Below are 24,675 nucleotides of genomic sequence, written 5' to 3'. Positions count from 1 at the left end.
GATTGAGAAAATAAAAAGATATACAAGCATTTGATGTTTATCTTGCCACATTACTTATTTTACATTTAAGTAAACATTCCCTTTCCCTCAAACCACTTTTAAAAATTACATATTGCTTTTCAAAATTACATATTTGTAATTATGCCATTATGTTCCATGTATAAATCAGTAGCCTCTGGGTGTACAAAGATGGATAATAATAGTAGCCATATAAATACTTATGCTACTGTATAATGCATTAAGATATCCCTTTGAAAGAATATAATAGATGTGCCATAAAGCAATTGGATCTACAGAACTAGAATCAAATGTCCTTAAATCTTTATCAAGCAATCCTTATAAAAATATAATCAAGTTTTTTCTATTAATTTTTATATGTAATCATTATAGGAAAACAAGTCAAATCAAATTGTAATCCCTTACACACACACTCACACATACATATACACACATGCACAGTATAATGCTTAATATATATTTGTTAAAATAAAAAGAACAAATTGTTATTCCACAACCATATTATTAGTGATAACTAAAATCACATTGGAACAATTTGCATTACGACTCTTATAAAGTATATATTATCTGTCCAACAGGATATTTATGTTTCAGTCAAAGACCCTGATATCAAAAAACAATTCATATTTTTAATACCATCACTCCTTGACTTGGTAAATTAAGCATTATGTAAAAGTTTACTAGTAACTTAGTATTAGAAAGTACCTAAGGTTCTCAATCCTGGTTATATGAGAAAATCATTTGGGAAACTTTATAAATATATAAATTTCCAAACCCCATCCTGATCTACAGAACTAGAATCATTTTGAGTGGAGTTCAGGATTATGCACTTTTCTAAAGCCTCCCAGTTGATTCTGATGTGCAGCCAGGATCAAAAATTATTATTTGAACCAGCTTTTCCAACCAAACCCTCTTCCCAGAAATAGATTCCAACTGTATCATTCCCTAAAAGTTAAGCTCAACAAAGACAAGGATTTTATCTTTGGTTTTGAGCTCTGTTTTTTTACTCATAATCTAACACAGTGTGTGGCATTTAATATGTACTTAATACATGTTTTGTGAATGAAATGAATGAACAAGTGACTGAGCAAGCAAAGGAACATCCCTAATTTGCCAGCATTTCAAGATCCAAGTTTAGTGCCAAACTTTTCACAGTCCCCTAGGTATATGGAGGGCATAAACTCCTATTTGTTAAATATTAATGAAAATATAGAAACAAGATATCACCTATCCATTGCCTATTAAATGTATACTTTGCTTATTTTCTAAAAACAATTTGGGTAATATTGAGAAATTCATAATTTTTTCCTAAGAGATACTTAACTAATTCTAAAGTCTTCTAAGTATTGATCAAATTATTGATTCCCTTGTGCTTCTAAATCTAAAAATTGTTCAGGTATAGGTGTAAAGAACCCCAAAATAGAAGTACTGTTTAAAATATTGGAATTTCTTCTAGGTAATTATACACTGTTTTGAAAGTATGCCTGTAATATATATCAGGCTAATTATATTTTATATTTTCCTCTTCTCCCGCTCATTTGTTTACTCTATGTCATACTCCTGACTTAAAAAAAAAAATCTTAAAGAACTAAAAGGGAGATAGTGGTCAATAAGTTACCCAATGTAGTTCTTGGACTCACATTTATAGAAAATAGCTACCATTTATAGAAAATAGCTACCGTTGCATTCTGTGTGTTTAGAGATCATAGAGAAGGAACAAGCAGGTTTCTCAATACTGCTGTGGTTTCTCAGCCTTTCCAACAACCCCATGGCCTTTCTAGAACCCCATGTAGGACTGAAACTTGTCTAGTGAATCCAAGAATACCCAGTTGACACACCACTTATTGGATGACTTAATTCATTGATGAAATTTTAATAACAGCAACACTTGTAACAGGAATTTTAGTAAAGAAAGACCAAAAATGTTGAAAAAAATATATTTTTGGCTTATTCATTGAATAACTGCTAAAAATCTTAATATTTTCTATCATAGACCCACAGATGTGACTCTAACACTGAAAGATCCCCATTATCCTGACCATGACCTTGGAATCATTTTGCTCTCAGTCACCCTTACACCTAAGGAAGGAGAACACAGGGATGTGGTAAGTCCCCCCACAACCTTGTAGGGCTGCTTTCTTGCTCTCAAATGCTCATTCAAACATTGTTTGAATGTTGTGAGCCTTCTCTGAGTCCAGAGGCAATAATAAAACAACAGTGTATGAAAATCTGGCCTGTCCTTTGTTTGTGTGAGTACCCTGGGTATTGCTAGTCCCTGTGTATTGTATCTCTTAACCTCAAATTTCCTGTTCTATGCTCCAGATCAGAACCTCTTGTTGTAAATAAGGGACACAATTGCATACTTTATTATAATTTTATTTCCCAGTTTCAAATGTTATATAGTAGACTAATGGTAGTGTTCTTTCAGGGAATACATTTATAAATGAATTGAATATTTGGAATTCTACAATGAGGTATCCAGACCTTACTATTTTGACTATATTGTTAGGTGTACCACAACAACAACAAAAATGAAGTAAATTTATAACAGAGTTTCTGCTTTCTGGTGTTTGTTTGCTAAATGATAAGTGAGTACTTTTCATTTTTTGATGAGCTGCCATATCGGTGTTACCCATTTTCCAGCACTGGCTGTCTGTACTTCTTTGCACACCATGCTGCTATGAGAAGGTGACAAGGAATACAGAGGAGCCAATTACTCCAGCATTGCTGAAGGGACATTAAAAGTATCAGATGTGACCCACACTGGTATTCTGGCCAGTGTACTTTCTGTCACAATTTACCAGAGATTTTTTATTAGATTCAGTGTGCTCTCGTGTACTGAGAGCTACTCTCACTAGTTCTGACTGTAACACATTTTAGGAGTAGATATAATTTTTTTAGGCAAGTTCTAAAAAATTTACTTGCCTAAAATTTCAAGTATTTATTCTATGTCAGCAATGTGTGTCTTGCCCTCTTAAAATAATTCACGATTAAATTTAGTGTATATTGTCTACTGAAATGATATTATTGATATTTTCTCTAAATTGTGGATAAAAATGGTGAATTCCACCTTCAAATTAGGAAGTGTTTTAAAGTCATTGAAAAATTCACCCTTTTCAATAAGTATTTTTCTCTATCTTTTAAAAAATTAAACAGTGATCATACATATTCATAGGTAATATTTGACTATTATTTAAGTGTCTATAGCTTTATTCAGTGAGTAAGAAATTTCACTTTTCCAGGAAGTATTACCAAATAATACCTACTGTGAGAACTTAGCATGATAAAAGAATGTATGTATGTATGCATGTATGTGTGCATATGCACAGGCCCATGTGTGCAGACAGAAGGGGGGGTGAGGACCTGGTACTCAATGAGAACCTACTATAATCCATGTTCTGTGCTAGATCCTTAGGAAATAGGAGAACTTATATCCAGTGGAGAACTCAGGAAATTAAATAATCACCGAAGAAAATGTATAATGACAGCTTTTTTAAGTGCCATGAAAGAGAGATACATGTTGCTATAAAAGCAAATATAGGAGAATTTGTTCTAGTCAGGGGGATGGTGATTCTCTAAGGAAGTCAAATGGGAGCTGAGGACTGAATTATAAACAGGAGTTAATAAGGCAAAACCCAGAAAGAGAGGAATTATTTTAAGCAGAATAAAGGGCATGTGCAAAGGCCCTGTGTCTAGAGAAACCATGCTGCATATCAGGGATTTAAAAAGTACTGGAGTTTAGAGAAGGTAAAAGCAAAAAGAGTGTGGAAGATCATGGAGCATAATGTCAATTGGAGTGCAAAGGTGATGCTCAGATTGTTTAGGGACCCTTGGCCATGTTAAGGTTTGTGGTCTTTCCTCAGAGAGCAATGGAGAGCCATTGAAAAGTCTGTTACTGGGAAGTGGCATAATCATATTTTCTTTTTGAAAATAGCCCTGTAGCTGCATGGTAGAAAACAGATGGAAGAGTTAGAATGGCTGCTTGGAAATCCATTAGAAGGCTGTTGCAAAAACCCAGGAGGAAGGTGATGGAAGTTAGGATTAGGACTCTCAGAGACAGAAACAGAGGGAAATCATCAGGTTTACCTATAGGAGGTAAAATCAACAAAACTTAGTGATGGGATGTTTTTGCTTTGAGATTCTTTGTTATTGTAATGAAGGAGAAACTTCATATGTGAAAATACGTAAGTGCCTGAGGTCTTATATGTTCCCAAACCATGAACTTATTTGGGTGACTTGATGATGGAAAGTCTACTAAACTTTTACATTAAAGATATATTTATTAAGTACTCTAACATCAAAGTGAGGGTTTGAGGGATCAAATTAGTATCAGGTGACCTTATAATGGAGCCTCTACTTGCTCCAAATACAGGGTGTCCCAAAAAATGTATATACACTTTGAATAATTATTAATTCCAATGGGTTAAATCTGAAAAGAAAAAACATCAGTTGAGCTATCAGCTAAGCACTGTGTGTACATTTTTGGGGGACATCCTATATATCTCAGCACGAGCAAAGTAGTTCCCAAATCTATTTCTTCTTCCACAATTCTTGCAGAAATCCTTCATTCTTCATAGCTGCTCAAACTTATTATTTAGGCACAATGTCTTTCTAATTAGGAAAAATCATTTAAAAATATTTCAGTGCCTGGTTGTTGATCATCGTGACTTATCAAACGTGACTAGGGAAGAAACGTGGGTTACATGAAACAGTTACACACCAAAAACGTGGTATCATTCATGTTTTTTTCTTCCTTTTCCTTTTTCCTCATTGTATCTCTCCAGCTACATTCACCCTTAACACAAACAGGTCTTTCTGAAGTCCTCATGCCATTACCTTTACTCGAATCCCTTCGACTGCCTCAGCGTTTTGGAAGAAATCTGCTACTGCCAAGTATTTTTCATTCACTGCCTCACTTCATGTCTTTCTCCTTCAAAGCACTGGGTTTATTCTGTGGCAACTGACAAACGGGGTCTTTTTGCCTCCCTCGGTAATGTGGATTCTCACTTGTCTTCTCTCTTTGTCAGAGAAGCAAGTGGCTTAGCCAAGGTTCAGTGGAGCAGAACAGGCATGACTGTCACAGCCTGTACCAAGCTGGTCTCTGGCTGGTGAACCATCCTGACCTCGGCCACGCCCGAGGAGTGGAGAGAAGGGTGGCCGTGTGGCTATCCTGGCTCCTCCTTATGGGTGTGATCATGGGATTAATAGCCCGTAACATGGGCTATAACATTGGTTATAGAGAAGCGAGGTGGGTCAGTAGGTGGGGAGTAAGGATCAAATATTCGTCATAGGAAATTCTGTTGAATTCCCAATATCTTGGCTAGTCTGATGTCCGAGGTTTGGGTCTCGGTTTCTAATCATATGCTTTACATTACGAACGTTTGTAACAAATACATATAAATTTGCTTTTTTGCCCTTTGCTTCGGTCCATGTAGCAGTTCTTCAACTATTTTATTAATATTTCTAAATCTGTTAAGCAACATCAGTTATGAGATTTTAAAACTATGAACAAGGACCATTAGTAGGCATCTATTTTGGAAAAAAAACACTTACTGATTATCTACTAAGCGTTGTGTTAGGTTCTATACCTTCCTCTTTATTTTTCTTCTGAGTGTTCAGTGACCTGTGGTTATATCTGTGATTAAACAGAAACTCTTAACAAGGGACTTTAACATATATTCCCTCATTTGTAACCTCTGTCCCAGCCATGCAAACTCCTGCAAAACTCACCCTTAAGTCGAAGTTCTCTTCAATGTCACTTATACTGCCTAAAATATACCTGTACCATACTTCGCCTCACCTTCGTCCTATATTCTGTCACCCTGGAAAAAAATATACATGTAAATTATTGCTCCTGATGACCTTTCTTACGATGACTTCTCTCAAAATCTAGCCCAGCTTTCAGTAGCTGATGGTTGCTCAATGGGTTGTAGATGAATGTCTCTGAGGATTAGAAGGGATGCTTTAAAGGTGCAGGAAAGATATTTTGAATCTTTTTTTTTCTTTCTTACTTCAATATTCAAATCCCTGAGGTTTTCACAAACAATATTAAATAATGATTTAATTTTCCTTTTGAGTTCTTAAAATTAGTATGTTAATTATAATGGACTTAAAAATCAGTCTGTATTGCTTATCTCAAGATTTCGAATGATGACAATGAATTAGAAGTAGGTTACTGTTTTCTTTGTTTTATAATGTCTTGTATTAGCTAAATATATTTCTCTGGAATACATTTGAAGTTTCTTGGTTAAAAACAACCAAAGATTCAATGTATCTTCAAATTAAATTTTTATATGCCTGAAATACATAACATATTGCTACAGTAAAAATGACATGCTGAACTCTCACAAATATCCAAGAACAAATCTTATTTAGAGAAACCCCAGCTGAAAATGCAGCAAACCAGAAACCAGTTACTAAATGATCACAGTTCCATTAAATATTTCGAATGATGTATAGGGCAGAAACAGAAAATGATTTTTCATTGACTCTCACACAGCAAAATTATGAGTTCTGTTCTCTTTGACTATCAGCTCAGAAAATATTTAAGCTTTTGGGACTTAAGACTTTAGTTTAAAAGCCGCATTTTTATTCTTATGCCTGTATTTATAAAACTTTGCTAAATATTTTATGTGTATTAAAATGGAGAATGGAATATGAGTTTCAAGAGCCATTAACAAATAAATCCTAACAATCAAATAGGAAATAGAACATTCATGTTGAGAAAATGCTATTAAAAGTAGGAAGAAATGAGTAACTGGGAACACAGAGTATTTAGCACAGAAAAGTGCTAAGATTTCTAAATCAGTTATCTTGTGAGTTTTTTATACACTGTTAATACTGACAATAAATGCCATGAATAATGTCGTTGGGGTAATTTCTCCTTGTGTGGATTGCCAGTTCTGGAAATCAGTAAAACTAAAGAATGGGTTGAAATACCTGTCAGCCTACTGAATCTCCTAAGGCCTCTAAAACATGATATATATATGTATATATGTATATGTGTATATATCTATATCTATTTATCTATATCTATATAGAACATGTGTATCTATAAAAATGTGTATCTATATACACATTTTTAAAGTTTCCAGCATTGTGTGTAGGAGAAACCAAAATCTTCATGGGGAGCATGCTGATTGAGTTGCATGACACAACTGTCATTTCTGTTTTGAATGTATGTCCTGTTTTTGATCCCTCAAAAGTGTGTAGTGCATACACGTGTGTCCTGTGTATGGTATTTTGGTCTGATGGTGTGTTTGAGTTCTTTCTGGCTCTTTTTCTAGCAGAGTTCAATCCACAACTTTCTTCATTGGAGAATTTGTGAAATAAAAGTGAGTTAATTTGTGTTACACACTCTTTTAGATAACTTAGACCTACAAATTGCTTGGCTAAAGCTAAAAAGTAGAAAATTCTAAGAAACATATGAATTGACCCTATTTGGCCTTTAATGAATTAATTTTTTTATGTTAGTTTATTTTTGAAATTTTTCTAAATTATTTCATAGCTAACATTTGAAAAAATATTCACCTATAAAAATGCTATGTATATGTTTACTATATGTATATACTATAATACCTACCCCTTCTGTGATTTTTCTTTATATCTGTAGAGCCATGTAATTGCCTAAAAGAAATCACTACAACAAAAGATAAAAGCAAAAAATGGACTGCGATTGTGGAATCTTTTAAAAAAGTAATCGGTTTTGCAGCTCTATCACAAGCCATATTTTAAGCTTCTTATTTCTTTTATTGTCTTCAAAGAAAGTTGAGCTGCTTATGAAGAATTTTGATTATACTGTAATAATATTAGATAATTACACTTTCAAAAACAAATTCATATGTTTCTCAGCTGAAGATCGTAGAGCAAAAAAAAATTTTTTTTCTATAATTTGCTTCATCTCCTATCCTTAACATTCCCCAAACAATCTTTCCTTTCTAACATGTCTCACAGATAACAAAGGTAGCATAATAGTTTGTCTGTTAAACCTCCTTTCTAAAAAAAAACTTTTCTGTTTTCAGTTTTATTGAATATACCTTAACCCAACCATCTAAAAAGAAAAAGAGTTAGGAGTGGGGTACTCAAAGCCATTAATTTGCTAGTTGTTTTGGCTCAAGAACCAGAAATTTTGTTATAAGATCTAGAGCCATTTTGAGAGTCACTGGATCTAATAAAAGAACTCAAGAGACAGAATAAAGAAAATAACAAATTGCTTTCCATAACTGCCAGATCTTTCATGTTTATACTTAGGGAAATTACTACTGACTTTTTGTTTGTGTCTGTTCCAATCTGAAAAATAATATCATGCAGACTGTTTGTAAAGCCAATTTTGAGACACAGGAAAAATAACAGCCTTATAGTTTGTTTTACATTTTGAAAGCTAAACTGTATGCAGTGGTTCTGAGTCAAGAAATGTGACTTTGACCAGCAGTGATGAATCTGTATGCTACTGAGTAGTATTACCCTGGAATGCAACTCTTTCTCATGTTCTCAGCTTCTTTTTTATAGCATAACATTTCTTACAGGATGGAATTTTATAAGATTCTTAGATACTAGATGATGATGATAAATGGCCATGAGTTAAGAGATATTACATTTTTATTTAATTCATCTGTTTATTTGATTTAAAACATTGTCTCTAAGAATTACCATTCTTTGTCCACTGAAACTCTTTCAATGGAACATTTATTGTTTGACTCCTAATGGGACAATTTTTGTGAATATGTCATACCACAAAAGTGCTTGGTTTCCAATTGCCTTTTAGTGATGATGGAGAAAGTGATGGTGATGATGATGCTGATGCTGATTGCAATAACTTATTTTACATGAACAACAAACATTTATCATGTCCACTACATGTGCATCTCCACAGCCCAATGGTGGGTTTTGTTGCTTTAAAATGAATTGATGTTAGCACTTAGAAAACATATAAAATACTTCTATAATAGTATTTAATAACAATGCTTTGCAGTTTCCTAGCTCCATTTGGGAGGAAAAAAAGGTGAATTATTATAACCTTAGGAAATCTATTACTCTTACATATTTTTGTCAATATTTAACAGAGAATGTATATGGAGGACATATAGCCCATAAAACCCCTATTTATCAAAAATATAAATGTATCCTTATCATTGACAATTTTATGCTTTTCTCTCTTTCTTCCTACTGTAGAACCTCAACGTAATTTCCTTATCTTGATTTAGACCAGAGGTTGCCTTCTGTATGACTAAATTTTGAATTAAAATCTTTCTTTCTTGTCCTTTTATAATTTATGAATGGTTTCCAAAATGGTCCTGCTTTATAGTGAATTCTACTGAAGGAGATATAGTTGTTAAAAGTACCAGTACACTTCCTTGATACACACATATGGCAAACATTTCTGTAAGCTATCTTCTTTGCTGCAAATATTCCCTATTCTCCACTTTATCTGCCTTAAAGATCTTAATAAAGCTAAGAGAGAGTAAAGAGGTTAATCAGAAAGTTAATACCTCAGTGTTCATTGACAAATTTTTAGAACTAGAGGAAATGAAAAATCTTTAGATTTTTATGACTTTATGCAAAAGACCAATGATCTTGGACACTCATCACAAAATCTCTGTAACTTTAATTAAAACTTGTAGCCATACATAGTTCTTACTAAGACACACACACAGAAAACTAAAGTATATGTTATGACTAAACATTTAGCAGAAAGATCTACTAATAGCCATCACAATATGCATCATTTTTCTCAGTTGATTAACTGGAAGCAGAGACAATTCTAAGATCCCATTAAAGCAACAGACTTTGAACATGTCTGAAGAGAAAAATTCTTACATACCTGGTAAAGTCATGGTACATCCTCAGCCTCCACCACCAAAAGGAACAATCCCCAATCATGAGACTCAATGTATTTTTTTTCCAGTCAACAATTAAAGATATTTAAAAATTTCCATTATTTTTAAAATGCACTGTCCCATTTATTTATTTTTTGTACAAAAAATAAATGAACTCTCACCAGAAAGACTGCTTGAATGTTGAAGGTGCTTCTTCTAGCTGTGGGTACGTGAAAAACAAATTTTTGTCTTTGATACTCGTTGCTGGAAACTGCTGTTTAAATGTTAAGCTTCTTCTAGAAACCAATTGGCTGCCCTTTTCTGTACTTGAGTAATAAGATAATGAAAATGCTTTATTTCATTTTCAGACAATGCTAATGAGGAAGAGTTGGAAAAGATCAAGTAAGGTAATGGCTTACCATGTGATCTGTCAGCTGTTCTTGTTGAGAACTATCAATCAGCTGTTTTCATATCTCTTCAAATTATACCACAGGATTTCATCGATCTTCAACTATTTATTTTTTCTCCATAAACTTTCAGCAAACCATGTGTTGCTTGCTTTTTAAGTAACTAGAAATCACACTGATCAGTGGCACCCAAATCACCCTCTTGCTAATCTCTGGTCACTTCTCAGCATCATTCTCATCATCTGGTTTCTGTTATCTGTGCCACAGGGTCTAGAAAATGTCTACTCTAGATCAGGAAGAAAATGATGAGGCAAGGGTAGGAACAACTTCAGAGAAAGGAAAATTCATGTAACTTACTGTTTCTGTTCAATGAAAGTTCAGCCTAAGGTTTTCTAAACTCAAAAATCCTTGAATTACTACATCTTTGCAGTGTATGGTGAGAACAATTTTTCATCATTGTTTCCTCTCGCTTCAAGAAATAAATGGTCTTGAGAGTGAGAGGAACTTATGGTTCCTATAATGTGCTAAGCCCTGGCTCCGATAATTTGTAAAATAAACAAGATATAAATGAAGCTTCTAATTTGTTCAGTGGTGGTACCACTCTTGGACACAAATAAGTATCAAGTTGAAATTGACTTTTATGTGAATACTCCTTAAAATAAATCAAAGGGATTTTATTTGTGAAAATCTTGTTTGCTCAAATTTTTATTTAAGAGATCAGTATTCCTTTTCACTAGTGACAAATTTTTTTAGACCCTGGAACATGGCAATCTTTTTACTTCCATTCTGATTGAATCATGCTATTAAATTTTTCTTTAATTTTGTCATTTTTATTATTGTGAATGAAGGAAACATAATAAAATGTTTTTGCATGTATGACAGTGACTTAATTTGCTTTAATAAGTATTGCTTACTATACATTTTCTTCCCAATTTTTGTAATGACCAAAAGATAATTTGACTCACACAAAAAAGGCCAAAATACAGAACATTTTAAGGAAAGTTGCTGAATATTTCTGATTTAATGTTCATTGTGTTTTTTTACTGACCAAAATAAAGTTTCAAGAAGTCTTAAAGAGATGTTTGCACTCTTTATATTTGTATTACAATTTTTTCTTGGTAATTGTACTTCAAAATTAGTGTTCTAGTAAAAGTATATATTTTTAAAAAGTCATGCAAGTTGGCTTTCCTCATTCGGTGTCTATATAATGATAGATCTGTGTAAAAACTTGTAATCCATTAATATGTAGTAATATTCTCTCTTCTAGATGTAATTAAGATATAATGTTAGAGCCAGATATTATGCAGTATTTAGTATTAATTAGTGGGAATAATCCATTTTATTGTAGTATAGAAATAATAAACACAAAGATTCTTTAAATAAATAATTTAACTTATATTTAAATTTAATTTTAATGATAAATTAAATAAATATAAATCTGCTTATTTTCCTTTGGTCTACAAGAATAATTAAAAATTAATAATAAATGTCTAATCTCCACTATTTTTTAAAAAATATATCTTTATTGATTTCAGAGAGAGGAAGGGAGAGGGAGAGAGAGATAGAAACATCAGTGATGAGAGAGAGTTATTGATCGGCTGCCTCCTGCACGCTCCTGACTGGGGATTGAGCCGGAAACCTGGGCATGTGCCCTGACTGGGAATCAAACCGCGATCACCTGGATCCAAGGTTGATGCTCAGTCGCTAAGCCATGCCCAGCTGGGCTCCACTGTTTTTATGTCTAAAATTCTTTGAGTTTTTATTTATTGTTAATAATTCATTTGTACATTTAAACTGGTACATTTATTTTTAGCTTGCCATGAAAGAATTTCTGTGTCTAGCTCTGCACTCATTGGGAAACTTGCAGATTATTTTTGGTGTACGTGGTAATATGTCTTTTGGGTTTTTAGCCTAAGGGATTTCCAACTTTATAAAATTTAATGAGGATATAAAATGCTAAGTAAAGAAAAATCCATTCACTAATTTGTGTTTTTTCCCCTATGAGATATACTGAATACTTGATAATTCATTCAAATTGTCACTGTCCCCTAACACACTTGTCATATTTGTTCATATTAGTGTTTCAAGAGCAGAGTGTTAAATTTGAAATCCAGAGGAAGTCTGACATTTCTGTTGCCACCAGTCGCCATCCTTCACACACACTGAAACTGCTCCCACATGTTCAAGTGCAGTAATCCTTTCTTATCCATAGTTTTGCTTTCTATGGTTTCACTTAGTCATGGTCAATCATGACTGGAGAACATTAAATGGAAAATCCCAGAAATAAACAATAAGTTTTAAGTTGTGTGCCGTGTTTAGTAGTGTGATGAAATCTTGACCCACCCCACTCCATGCAGCCTGGAACTGAATCCTCCCTTTATCCGGAGTATCCCTGCTCTATCCCTCCCCTCCCGTTAGTCACTTAGTAGCCACTTTGTTTATCAAGTCAGATATCAGAGAGAGAGACCACATTCACATAACGTTCATCATAGTATGTTGTTATCATTGCTCTATTTTATTACTAGTTGTTGTTCTTAATCTCTTACTTGCATAATTTACAAATTAATCTTCATCAGAGGTCTGTACGTAGAGAAATAGAACATGGTAGATGTAGAGGGTTGGAACTCGCTGTGGTTTCCAGCATCCCCTGGGGGTCTCAGAATTTATCGGCTGCTGAGAAGGGGGCGCTCCTGTAACCTGTGCTTCCTGAGAAACTAAGAGATAAGTAATTAAACTGCGTAGTTTTACGTTACTGTTTATTATGTTACTGTTTTGTAGAAATGCATCTCTTTTCTAATCATTTCAACCTTTAAAGGTTCTTGTGTGCATAAGGGTTTTCCTTTTATTTTTGGAAAGAATATATAACTATTTGCATTATATTCAAACATGGGTATTTTATGTTTTATGTAACTGTGCTCAAAGTCAAAGGCGAATTTTTCATACGAATAGGTCATTTTCTTCTTTGGAATCTTAATTTACAGAATGAGATCTTTTGCTCTTTTACATCGGGGCTGTGATATGCGCCCTATCTTTGAGTACCAATGGGGACTTTAAATATGAGAATTATGAAATTCATGACAAAGACTTACATATGGTCAGGTATTATTAGATATTTTCTCCACTATGGAGCTTCCCCCCCCCCCCCATTTCTTTGTTTTTTTTTCCAGAAGTGATATAACCTTGGAGAGGGGAAAAGCTAAATTGACATTGTTATGTTTTTAATATGCACATCTCCCCTGTACAAGTGAATCAGCTCATGGAATTCCCCATTACTTAAACATCTGCTTGTCATTTTCGTCGTCTTGCCAATAATGGATTCTTTCCATGGAAATCTTATTATTTGTGGCACTCACATAACATGAGGTTATATTTACTATTGGAAATAAGAGATGTATAGCCAACTTGATGGCAAGGAAATTGTAATTGCTGTTCAGGACTGACTTACGTATTATTTGGAGTAAATGTGTTACCACCTAATAAAGAGTAGGAAAAAAGTATACATATTTACCTCTGTATAAAATACATGCTATAATTAATTATCAATAAGTAATTTTGAATTCTGTAACATATCCTCTTCTGGGGCTGGTAACATCCTTTAAAACACTCCTTCTGGTTTTCTATCAGCACACTTTCCATTATATATATTTTCAATTCCCCTCCACATTCAGTTATTATAGAAAAACATTATTTTAAGAAGAATGGGATCAGTGTCTCCCTAAACTTGGGCAATTGGATAATTATCCTGGTCAAAGAGTTTTACTTACGTGACAAATGCATTTGGCAGATAAATGGTAACACTTTGAGTTAGTGCAATATCTTATTCTATAGAAGAAGCTTATCACTGGTAATTTATTCTGAGGTTAAATTATTCAACAAAAAAGTTTCATGAGCTCAAAAGAGAAGATGTATATGTATTTTGTGAATAAATTTTGTGATGTCAAACCAAAAAAATGGAAAAATAATAATGAAATAATTGTCTCTATCAGACAGTAAGCAGATATTATTTAACACTACATTGTGTATGTGTTGCATGTGTATGTGTGTTTATGTAGAAGAATGAGTTTATCGGTGGATGTGATAATAATAAACTTATGTGCTTTCAATAAATCACTTTAATTGTATGAGAAATAACCATTGTGATTATATATACACATGTTGTAATTCATATTCTCAACAATAACAGTTTAGAATTGTTTTAAGAAGAGTTCATCCTTTGAATAATATAATATAGACTGTGTAATGATGTCTCATTAGCATATCTTCTGATATTTAATGGCTTGTTTTTAAGTAATATATCTTTTTATAAAGATTTTATTATAATCACTTAGCATAATTTTAATGAACTATAAAACACTTTATTCACTGGTTGAATAAAGCAATTTTTAATAAGAGTTTTGGCAAGAATATTGCTAATTTAAACTAGAACACTTTCAACTCTGTAAGTCTGCGGGGCATAGTTAAGCCTGACACCTTGGATGACACATTAAAAATGCATCAGTGAAAACCTCTAAGTGCTTTAACTTAAGAATTGGTAGAGAAACAAATTAACACATTTTTAAGTATCTCACACAGTCAGTCAGACATAGTAAAAAAAGTCATTATTTAACAGTCATCAGGCCCTTTCTACAAAGACCTCATATCCTGATAATAAATAGATAATTTTTTAAAAACTGCAAAAAATAGAAACTTTCTTGGTCATTGACCTTCTCAACTGTGAGTGACCAAAACGGCTTTTCTTTGGTGCCTCATCTCAAAGTATTATGTATATATGTATTCGAAAAAGGAGATGCTTACATGTTTTTGAAGGAAATATAATATTTTTAAATCCTTACTTTGCCAATGTTATGATCCCAAATCTATGTTGTTTAAAAATGTTATAAAGTCAACCTCATAATTAAGGCTTCTGAGATTCCAAATGAAGCAATGAACAAAGGGCAAATAACATGAACATTCTATTATAAAGGACTGTACTTTTACCTCAATTAACAAAACTCCTAAAATTAAAAAAAAAATTAATCATGAAAATCTCTCCCCTACCAAATTCTTCAATCTCATTTTGCTGTTTTCAGATTAGTCACATAATTAGGTCATTACCATCTGTGTTCATCTGAGAGAGAATGGGAAGTATGGAGTTGGTGCAGTTTCAGTATTAGTCACCTTAGAGCACCTGATGTTTAAATGAATTTACAATACTTTTAAATGCTAAGTGGTTGTCTTATTTGTTGTAACTATCTTAAGTCTAGAGCCAAGACTTTCACATCCATTTAAGTTGCCTTACACATTTTACATTAAGATAAAAATTACTGTTAGTTTCACAGCTTTTGTTATTGATTCTGGGGAAATTACTTTGTGTAAGGAGACTTGAAGCAATAACTTGAAAATTTTTTCACATGTTGCTAAACATGCTGCTTAATTAAAAAAGAAAAGCATTGGCAATAAAGAAGGAAAACACATATCCTTTCTAAAAATTAGAATAAAGTTTTTGAGTTAAACAATAGTATAGCATCAAAAAAGACAGCAGGCATTCCACCTAAGGTTTCTGCCCTCAATGTTCAAATATAAGTGTATTCTTTAAGGAATTTTATTCAGAAACTGATGTGACAATGTGCTAATTGTGACAGATTAGAGCCATAACCTTAAATGTAAATGAATTATAACTCTGTAAAACAATGTCTTAAACTTAAGACTTTTTCCCTATGACCCCTGACATTAGTCATGCTACATGACCAAAACCTTATGCAAGTAACTTGGAAAAATATACTTAAATTCTTTAAGAAATAGATTTTATGTAAAAAGCACAGGTAGATTGCATAGATTATTTCTGAAGTAATTCTAGTTTTAAACTTAAACTATTCAAATTGCTGCACACCACTAAAGTACTTTAGTTCATTATTATTTTCCGATATGTGTTTTGGTATCACATTTGGAAGGAATATGTATCCTCAGCCAAATGAAACTCTGAGTGACTAACAGACACTCAACAAATATTTATTGAGCATCTACTATGAATTAGGCATCATTTGAGGGGCTGGACTACTACAGTTTTAGTTGCTAACACAAAATCATGGAAGAATCGAATGAGTTACAAAACTGTTTCCTCTTTATCACAATGTCAAAGGTTGATACTTTCCCTTAAATGTCATCAGCTTCCATTAATTTTACCATAACGGACACCCAGAGACAGTATGCAAAACATTAAAGTGTAAAGGATGCATGCAATTAAAATTTTCTGTTTAAAAGTAAGTAACTATGTTTTTTGATTTTCTAAAGTCAAATTGGTATCACATTATAAAATCTCATGAATAAGTAATAAAATACCCAACATGAATTCCTTCCTTTGTTTACACCCCAATAGCTGCCTTTCTCAGCATTCATTTCTTTTTAAAATTATTTTTGGAAAGCTCAAGTTAATTAAGTCATTTATATTATACATATTAATATCATAAAATTAGGAAGATTTTAGTAAGAAATTGAACAAGATTTGACTAGATATGTGCTTATAAATATAATTTCTCCTATTACTCTTTAAAAACACTCTGAAGGTCTGTGGTATTATATTGTTTTGTTAAAAGGAACATATATTATCTGGCTTATTTCAAATTCTTAAAATATGTTTAAACAGTTCTTTCTAAAATAAAATGTTAGACTTTCAGGTACATTAATCAACAATTGAGAATTAAGAGGTAAGTAGACTCTAAAAAAGCACAGTAATTCCTTTTACACTTTACTACTATTGATATCAGACAAGAGTACGACAAAAGCTTTGATTTGTTCAAGGGAAGAAAATTTACAGTTTTAAAGATCCAAAGTGTCTTTAGGATATATAACTTTAGGGTTTTTATTTGTTTTGATTTTGTTGGGCTAATAAAGTATTCTCAAAAACACCACAAAGTTTAGCTAAATATTTGTTTGTTTTTAGGAGCTCTCAGACAGTGAAGTGGTTGGATCTTATTTCTCTGTGAAGTCTTTCTTTTGGAGGGTAATGTCTAAATCCTTTTTATTAACAATCTTGATTTTTGGTTCTGATTAGTAATTTTAAAAGTTAGATATGAATTAAGAAATTTGCTTTTTAAAATAGGCTCTCATATGTATTCATTTGCCTTTATTAACTTTTATTTTAAGTTATTCAGTTGACTGACTCATTTCTTCATTTGTAAAAACTAAGAACGTCAGGTATTATATTGCTTGAAGCCACTTCCCTGTGAGACCAAGTCTATCCCAAATTCTTAATAGTTTAGAGGCCCACGGACCTTACAGGAATATGATGGTGAGGTCTAGAGGGTCCGTTTAGGTTCTTCACCCTTCTTTTAAATCTCTTCCATCTGTTTGAGAAAATTTTTCTTCTATTACAGTAATCTTATACTATATGCATACTAGATAATCAGTGTTCTTTCTTTGGAAAAAATATTACGAATTAGAAAACAGCAACTCTGCTTTTGATTTAAATAAAGGAAAAATGAAAATTCCACAGAGAATTCATTTTAAATGCCATTGCAATTTAATATTATTTACCTGTCATGACTTAAACATAATGAACTCTTATCCTGTTTTTCCTCTGCTATAATTCTGCATTATGCACAGCGTGATTTGCTACTAATGCGCTTGCTACTTTGTTTGCAAGAATTTTTCTCTTTGAAAATTCACTTTTGGTACATGATTACCTTAGCAATAGATATTGCAATGAAAATGCTATGCTCGTAGGGCTTTGCCGTTTTCTTTTTTTGGCTTTTAAACTGCTCATGACTGAGAACTACCTTTCTCCTGTAGAATGTTAAGATTTGTAGCAGTGTCTCTTAAGACTACTGGCAGGTACTAGATTAAGTCATGCATTGACTTGACCAGTGAGCAAGACTAAGCTACATCTATTCATTCTCTGTACCCTCCACACACACTTTTTTTTTTTTATAGCCTTTTATTGTTGTGAGCTTATTTTAATTGTTATAGCCTTTTCATTTCCTTCACTGATGTTATTCTATATATTTGCTAACATAACAAAAATTCCCTTTATATGTCCATGAACAGAATGACTGCTTTTGAATTGTCCCATTACCCTAAATAGAAAATGAATTTTTTCAACAATTTGTCTCTGTTTTCTTGAGGCCCACAAATATGGTGAATTCATATGGCACACTCCTTTGCCAAAAGAGCAGAATTCAGGGGTGTTCTGTGTTGAGTTTGTTCTATATGCAGCAAATGTGCAGGCTGATCGTTCCAAAAGAGGACTTGCCACCAGGACCAACTCCATAAGTGATACTTTAAGGATTTCCCTTTCAAATGACCTGCGATGTCCTCTTTCCACTTTGCTACTTCCAAATTAGTCTTCCACTTATCACTACTTCCCATTTGGTTGTATTTGTCCTTAAGTATCCTTCATTAACCTTTCTCAATCTCTTGAACTGTCTTATTTTAGAATAACAAATATGCAAATTTAAAAGGTAGCTTTTTTGCATCTTCGGTAAGGTGGTCTAATGTCTTTTTTTTCCTGAAAATAAGTGAAAAAAGAATTGAATTATAAAGGCCGAACCTTTGGGGGTCATTTATTTTATCAATGAGGAAACTAAGGCCCAGAGAAGAGAGTCCCTTGCCCTGAAGTACCTAGGTGGCATGATCAGGACCAACATTTTTCTCCCTGAATGTCATAAAAATCAATGTTTTGTTGAAGAGTTCAAGCAGCAGGCTTCCTTTTTGGGCTGCTGGTGAATAGAGATGTGATATATAAATAGAGCTGCCTCTTGGTTTGTCTTTATTGACACCCTTTCAGATTCTTCTTGCATTACGTGACCCCTTTCCACAGCTTCTTAAGCCACCGGTGGATGGATGAGTTTGGGGGCTATGATGTAGCTGTGTTTTTGAGGTCCCATTTTTACCAAATCAGTGACCAAGTTTACTTTTTATGAGCATGATCTTTCCTACTCACATTCAAGGGTCATTCTGATAACTGACTTCATTGCTCTTTGCCCAAGCAATATTTGTACTTTGATGAACTTTTAGAAGAGATGTGTATGAAAGGAGGTTTTCCATAGACATTTCAGATATGTAGAAAACTTAAATAGCTCAGATGAAATCTACATAAAGAGCGTATGTGTGCTTTGTGAGTTAAGCAGGATGTGATTTGAAAGAAAACTTCATTAGCTTGTTTATGAGGACCAATTCCTGTGTCCAGGAGATAGCAACTGAGTTATACTGAGTGAAACTGAATCCAGGTGAGAACTTGCTCAGTGAATGTCAGTGGTGTTTGCTGTATCTTAATTTTCTTGAGAGCAGAATAATGGAAAGAAAAGACTGAAGTGATATAGGGATATTCTAATTTTCCAAAAGTATAACATTTATAGTTCAACAAAACATGTTGTCTTAGGATACAAAAGATTAAGCAATGGGTATATCAGTTATTATGTTTTCCATGAAATTTATGTGAAGCCAGTTGGATTACACTAAATTAGAATTTCATTAAAGACTTAACCTTCTATTAAAGGATGGTAACAGTACAGTCTTAAAAAATATTTAATACATTTACACTTCTTCCCAGTTATTTCATTGATTAGACATTTAGATTCTGATGACTGAGAGTTAATTGAATAAACCATCTCATGAGAACACTGTAGTGAATTAAAGATAAGTTTTAACATTGTTTAAATGGAGAAGGCTGGACTATGCCAAGATATGTCATATAAAGAAGAGGAAAAATGGATTATAACATAAAAGGACAAAAAAGTGTGCATAGACTATAGAACAATTTGGAGTTATGTCAGAGCCCCAGGGTCAAACAAAAGTATAGTTGAAGGAAGATCCTGCAGACCAAGAAAAGGCCCTGACTTGGTAACACACAAATGCGAGCCTCTGCTGAAGTGCTTGTATTCTGAACAAGTCAACTGTAAATGACATACACCCAAGAAAAGTTCAGCTATTACTTCTGTCTTTAAGGATGAAAGTAAGACCCTCAGAAAAAATCATAACCTTTAATTAAAAGTCTCAAAAAAGTCTTTGTAAGTCAAACCTAGAGCTCATTTTTTTTTTTTTTTTTACCATATCATTGGTGAAAACTGATAGATTAATTTAGGAAACCCACAAGATTACAACATATACGATGATTTTTATTAATATATATTTTGAGCAGATATAATAAAAGATTTCAAACTTTTGTTTGGCCACAATTAAAACATTTGAAGTAAACGTCAATACCTTCCTGACACCCTTAAGTTGTATCAAGAAGCAATAGAAATAGGAAGGAAAGTTTAAGGATAAAAACCAGGAGAATTTGTCTAAGGATTATAGAGCCAGTGAATCATCTTCTAAGAAAAAAAGGGATCGAAGCTCTATTCTTAGATGAGACACTTCAGACTAGGCTGCACAAAGCGCTGGGAGGGTTTTCTGCAAAGGCAATCATGCTTCGAGAGGGTGGGTGGCTGCAGAGCAAATCTACTTGTTGAACATCCAGGTGCAATTCACGGGAATAAGCTCAGTGGGAAAAGGAAAAGATAGAACATGTCTGTGCCTTGGTATTGAGCTAATAATTGCTCCACACTCCAGGCTTTGCCGCACAAAACAGTCATTCTAGGCTGTCATTATCTTTTCTTTGTAGTGTCTCAGCGAATCATTTGATTAAATAAAAGCATGTGCACCTCTGTGCTAAAAATAGAGGCAAGGGCTGACTCCACACACAGCTATCGTAAAGACACAAGCAGTCTTTCGTTCCAGATTCAGTGTCTGGGTCTCATTTGAAAGGATTAGGTTGTGTATAGGTAATAAAATCCAGAATAACAAAAGCCAAAGATTATTTGCACATATCAGGAGATTAGTATGACTGAGTGTTCCTTTAGCCACAGGTTATATCAAAATAGATATTGGGGGGTTTTGATCTATTTTTAATCAGGATCTAGAATAATAGGATATCTCTTGTTACTAGGGATTCAATTTTTCAATAAATTGAACCAATAAACTTTATTAATTAAAAGTGGAATATGTAAGTGTTCTCAGTTTATATGCAAGATTCTACAGCTTCACAGCCTTATTATTAGACATTAGGCAGTAGTTTCTCATGGAATACAGTTAATTCTCAAATCTTTTACTGAACAATATATGCTCCAGGTATTACTACCTCCTGGCTTTTACTTTTTCTAAGCCCCTGATTAGCCTTTTTCAATACTCGATGCCCAAGAATATATTTTCTCTAAATGTAAATCAAAATATTTCAACAAATCCTGTACAAATTAACTTATTTCTTTTGAACCATGAACTTAGGCTCTGTCCAAAAAATGAGATATAGTGGGGAAAATTGTCAATTAATTATCAGCAACTCCAAATTCAGATTTCAGCTTTGCCCATCTCTAGCCATGTGACTTTAGTAGGATATTTAGCTTCTCTGTGCCTCAATTCCATTACCTTAAAAGTAGTTGTCATGAAAAACACTGGAGTATGAAAACTCCAGCACATAATAGGTACTCAATACAAGTTTATTTCTTTCTGTATGATCTAATCTGTCTTTCCAATGGGCCTAATCTTATCCTCTCCGTTGGTGTTATTGAAGCTGATGAGTCTTATCTCATGATACCATTGTTGGGAAACTGCCTAGCTGCTCGAGAAGTCATTTAATACAAACTTTTTGCTCCACCATAATTTCTTTCCAGTATTTCTAGTTTGGCTGTATCTTTCTTAATCCATCTCTTGCTGCTCTTGATTATAGCAGTAAAGGGACCTTTGGGTTGCTTTTTTAGCAGCAAAGTCAGCAAAGACAAGTGTTATGTGGAACAAAATTTCTGTTATTTTAGAGATATCTCTTTAATCATTACAAAACATTAACATGTGGAATGCAATTAATATGGGCACAGTTTTTTTCTGTTCATGTAACATTTATTTTTATGGAGCCTTATCACATATATAAATGTATATATATATATAAAACATATATTATGTTCATTCCTTTTTTTCTCACTACCATTAATCCCCGTATACCCCCTCTCCACCTCCATCCACCCCCTTATCGCTTTTTTTGACATTGGAAACAAAAATTATTATTAGAAACAGTCTCCAAAAATTTTTGAAGCAACAAACTTGAGAAAATGATTATCTCCATGATTTCTTTTGCTGTTTCCTTTTCTGCTATGCCTATTAACGAAAACCAGAAAACACTCAAGCGGGTTGCATCACCATGTAATCTCTGTCCTTTGTTTTCTTGACCACTGCAGCATTTTGCTCCTAAAGAAAATAGTGGCTGGAAACTATATCATTGCATTGGCATTTATCTTCATTTTGTTGGAAGACATTTTCTGACAGTGATTTAAGAAGCAAATACATATTTTTTCAAACAATGTTTTTTAAAGAGTAATGCTAAGCTCCGATTGAAACGAGGTGTTGATAGTGGCACAAAGCTTCCCCATACATACAGCTCTGATCGTTCATTTCCATCCAGACGTGCGGCAGGCCTGCTTTCCCTGTCCTGGGCTTCTGCAGAGCAGAGCTGCAGAGTGCTTATTACCAAAACGCACAAGTAAGTTCAACCACTCAGTTTATTTATTTTCTGACCTTGCATGAGCTGTGAATTCTTATGGCTGACTCACTGTTCTAAAAACCCATTCTTTAACCTTACCTCTTTTATACACATAATAAGGAACTGAAATCTCATATTTCTTCAAGGAATAATATAGATAAACTAATATTTCTTTTAAGCGCCGGCTCACTAATTTTAACATCTTACTAAAGATAAATATCATTGACTCATTGCCTCAGACTTTGAAATGTATGTTGTTACCTGGTATCTTGATATTCTTTATTAAACCTGAACTTGGATGCATATTCTTTTTGAGAGAGGAGGTCACACTGCTGTACGTGAGAATCATACGGGTCACATGTTGGAAATATACATGTGGCTCTCCTCCGCAGAAACTGATTCGTGTCCTGGAGGGTCAAGGCCAGTGATTTCAATAAATTGCCCACTAAAACTTGGGAACTATTGCCTTAAAAGTTTTAAGATTATTTCTTCCTTTTGCAAAGCTGGTTCTTTGCTTTGAAGCTGGGTGGTTTTCCATTTTATTCTTTTCTGATTTTTCTTTCCCTCCTCAAATAGAATTCTATTTCCACAAGGACATAGTTGAAAACATTACCTTAGGTAACTAAGTACCAGCTCTGATATTTTCATTTTATTGAGGGGTATAGTATCTTATATTTGTTTAACACTCTTTGCCCTTTAGTTGCTCAATAAGTAATTTTTGGTTGACTGATCAATATTTCAATTAATATGTATTATTTAGATATATTTTATGAGAATAAAAACATTAACAAAGGAAGGAAATAATAAACAAAATTCACCCAATTTTTCAGTAGGCCACTACTTCTCTCTTTAACTACGCCACATATCCAGACTAATATGCTTTCCTAACCAGTACATTTAGAAGCATTTTGTAACAACTAATGATAGTAGGTAAAGCCTTCATTAAGTGCCTCCCTTTTCTGTGAAAGCATGAAGGATCCCATGGAAATCATTCTTTGTCCTTCCCACCCCATAAGTCAAGTTCTTTTTCGCATGTGAAAAATGGGAGGAGAAGGCAGGTAAGGATTTCCGACACGATACCATCAAGATCCTAGCCTAGCCTTGCCGATTGGAGGTGCTGTGCAACCTAGATGGTACTCACTGTTACGTTACTGAGTGCTCTGTGTGACTCCTGCTTCTAGCGTGCATAGAAAATGCCATTAAACATACCCACCAGCAATCTGGAGTATTGTAAGTATGAATACATGTGCTCATATAATAATAAAGTAGAAGGTGATTTCATGTATTAGCCATGTAGGAAAATCTAGCCTGGAATTTCAAATATATTCAACTCATTTTACAGGAGAGTGGAGTTTTAGCAACATTATACTTAAATGATTACATTTAAACCTAGGAGAGAATCTCTGACCTAAAGACCAATAAGCTCAGGAATAAAGGCCAGAAATAAATCCTGGGTTCTAGTCACATCCACTAGTTACTAGCCAAAGCATTTATTTCTAGGAAAGCATGACGGATCCCATGGAAAGTATTCTTTGTCCTTCCCGCCCCATAAGTCAACTTCTCCTACATCAAATTCCTCATCAGGGAAATGGGAATAGCAGCCCCTGCCTTCCTGCCTCACAGGGTTATAGTGGAAACCACATGAAACAATGTGCACGTACGCACTTTTACATTCTAGAGCTCTACATAAACGGGTAGTTATGAATTCCTTGGTCTTCACTAAGATAACTATTTATTCTTACTTGCCAAAAGGCTGTTTTCCTTCTTTCTGTCTTTGCCATTCATACTCCTTAACAAAAGTTTCAGACCCAAAGGTTAGAACCTGATATCTAAAGTCTACAGTTAGAGGCAGCCTCAATCGCAGAAGTGGATTGGTGGATAGACAGATGCTGAAATCTATTGCTGCATTATATAATAATAAGTAGTATGAAATATTAGAACTAAAAAAAAC

General features: G+C 33.6%; 1 protein-coding gene across 7 annotated transcripts in view; it reads left to right on the top strand.

The window, feature by feature from the left end:
- The window catches only part of MCTP1 (multiple C2 and transmembrane domain containing 1), a 418,524-nt gene that overhangs the window by 210,323 nt on the left and 183,526 nt on the right, over positions 1 to 24,675 (top strand). For 2 of the 7 annotated variants that reach the window (XM_087815452.1, XM_087815451.1), the window contains exons 5-8: positions 2,012 to 2,123; positions 10,202 to 10,240; positions 17,160 to 17,219; positions 22,647 to 22,724. In XM_087815452.1, the coding sequence (XP_087671578.1) occupies positions 2,012 to 2,123; positions 10,202 to 10,240; positions 17,160 to 17,219; positions 22,647 to 22,724 (289 nt within the window). Of the gene's footprint in view, positions 1 to 2,011; positions 2,124 to 7,304; positions 7,353 to 10,201; positions 10,263 to 14,820; positions 14,835 to 17,159; positions 17,220 to 22,646; positions 22,725 to 24,675 lie in introns of all 7 variants that reach the window. The other 5 variants (XM_087815449.1, XM_087815450.1, XM_087815453.1 and 2 more) reach the window with 5 other exon arrangements.

The sequence above is a fragment of the Miniopterus natalensis genome, chromosome 3, assembly GCF_054644295.1.
Source record: "Miniopterus natalensis isolate mMinNat1 chromosome 3, mMinNat1.hap1, whole genome shotgun sequence".
Taxonomy (NCBI): domain Eukaryota; kingdom Metazoa; phylum Chordata; class Mammalia; order Chiroptera; family Miniopteridae; genus Miniopterus; species Miniopterus natalensis.
The sequence above is the reverse complement of the archived record's forward strand: the minus strand, read 5'-3'. Positions and strand labels throughout refer to the sequence as shown.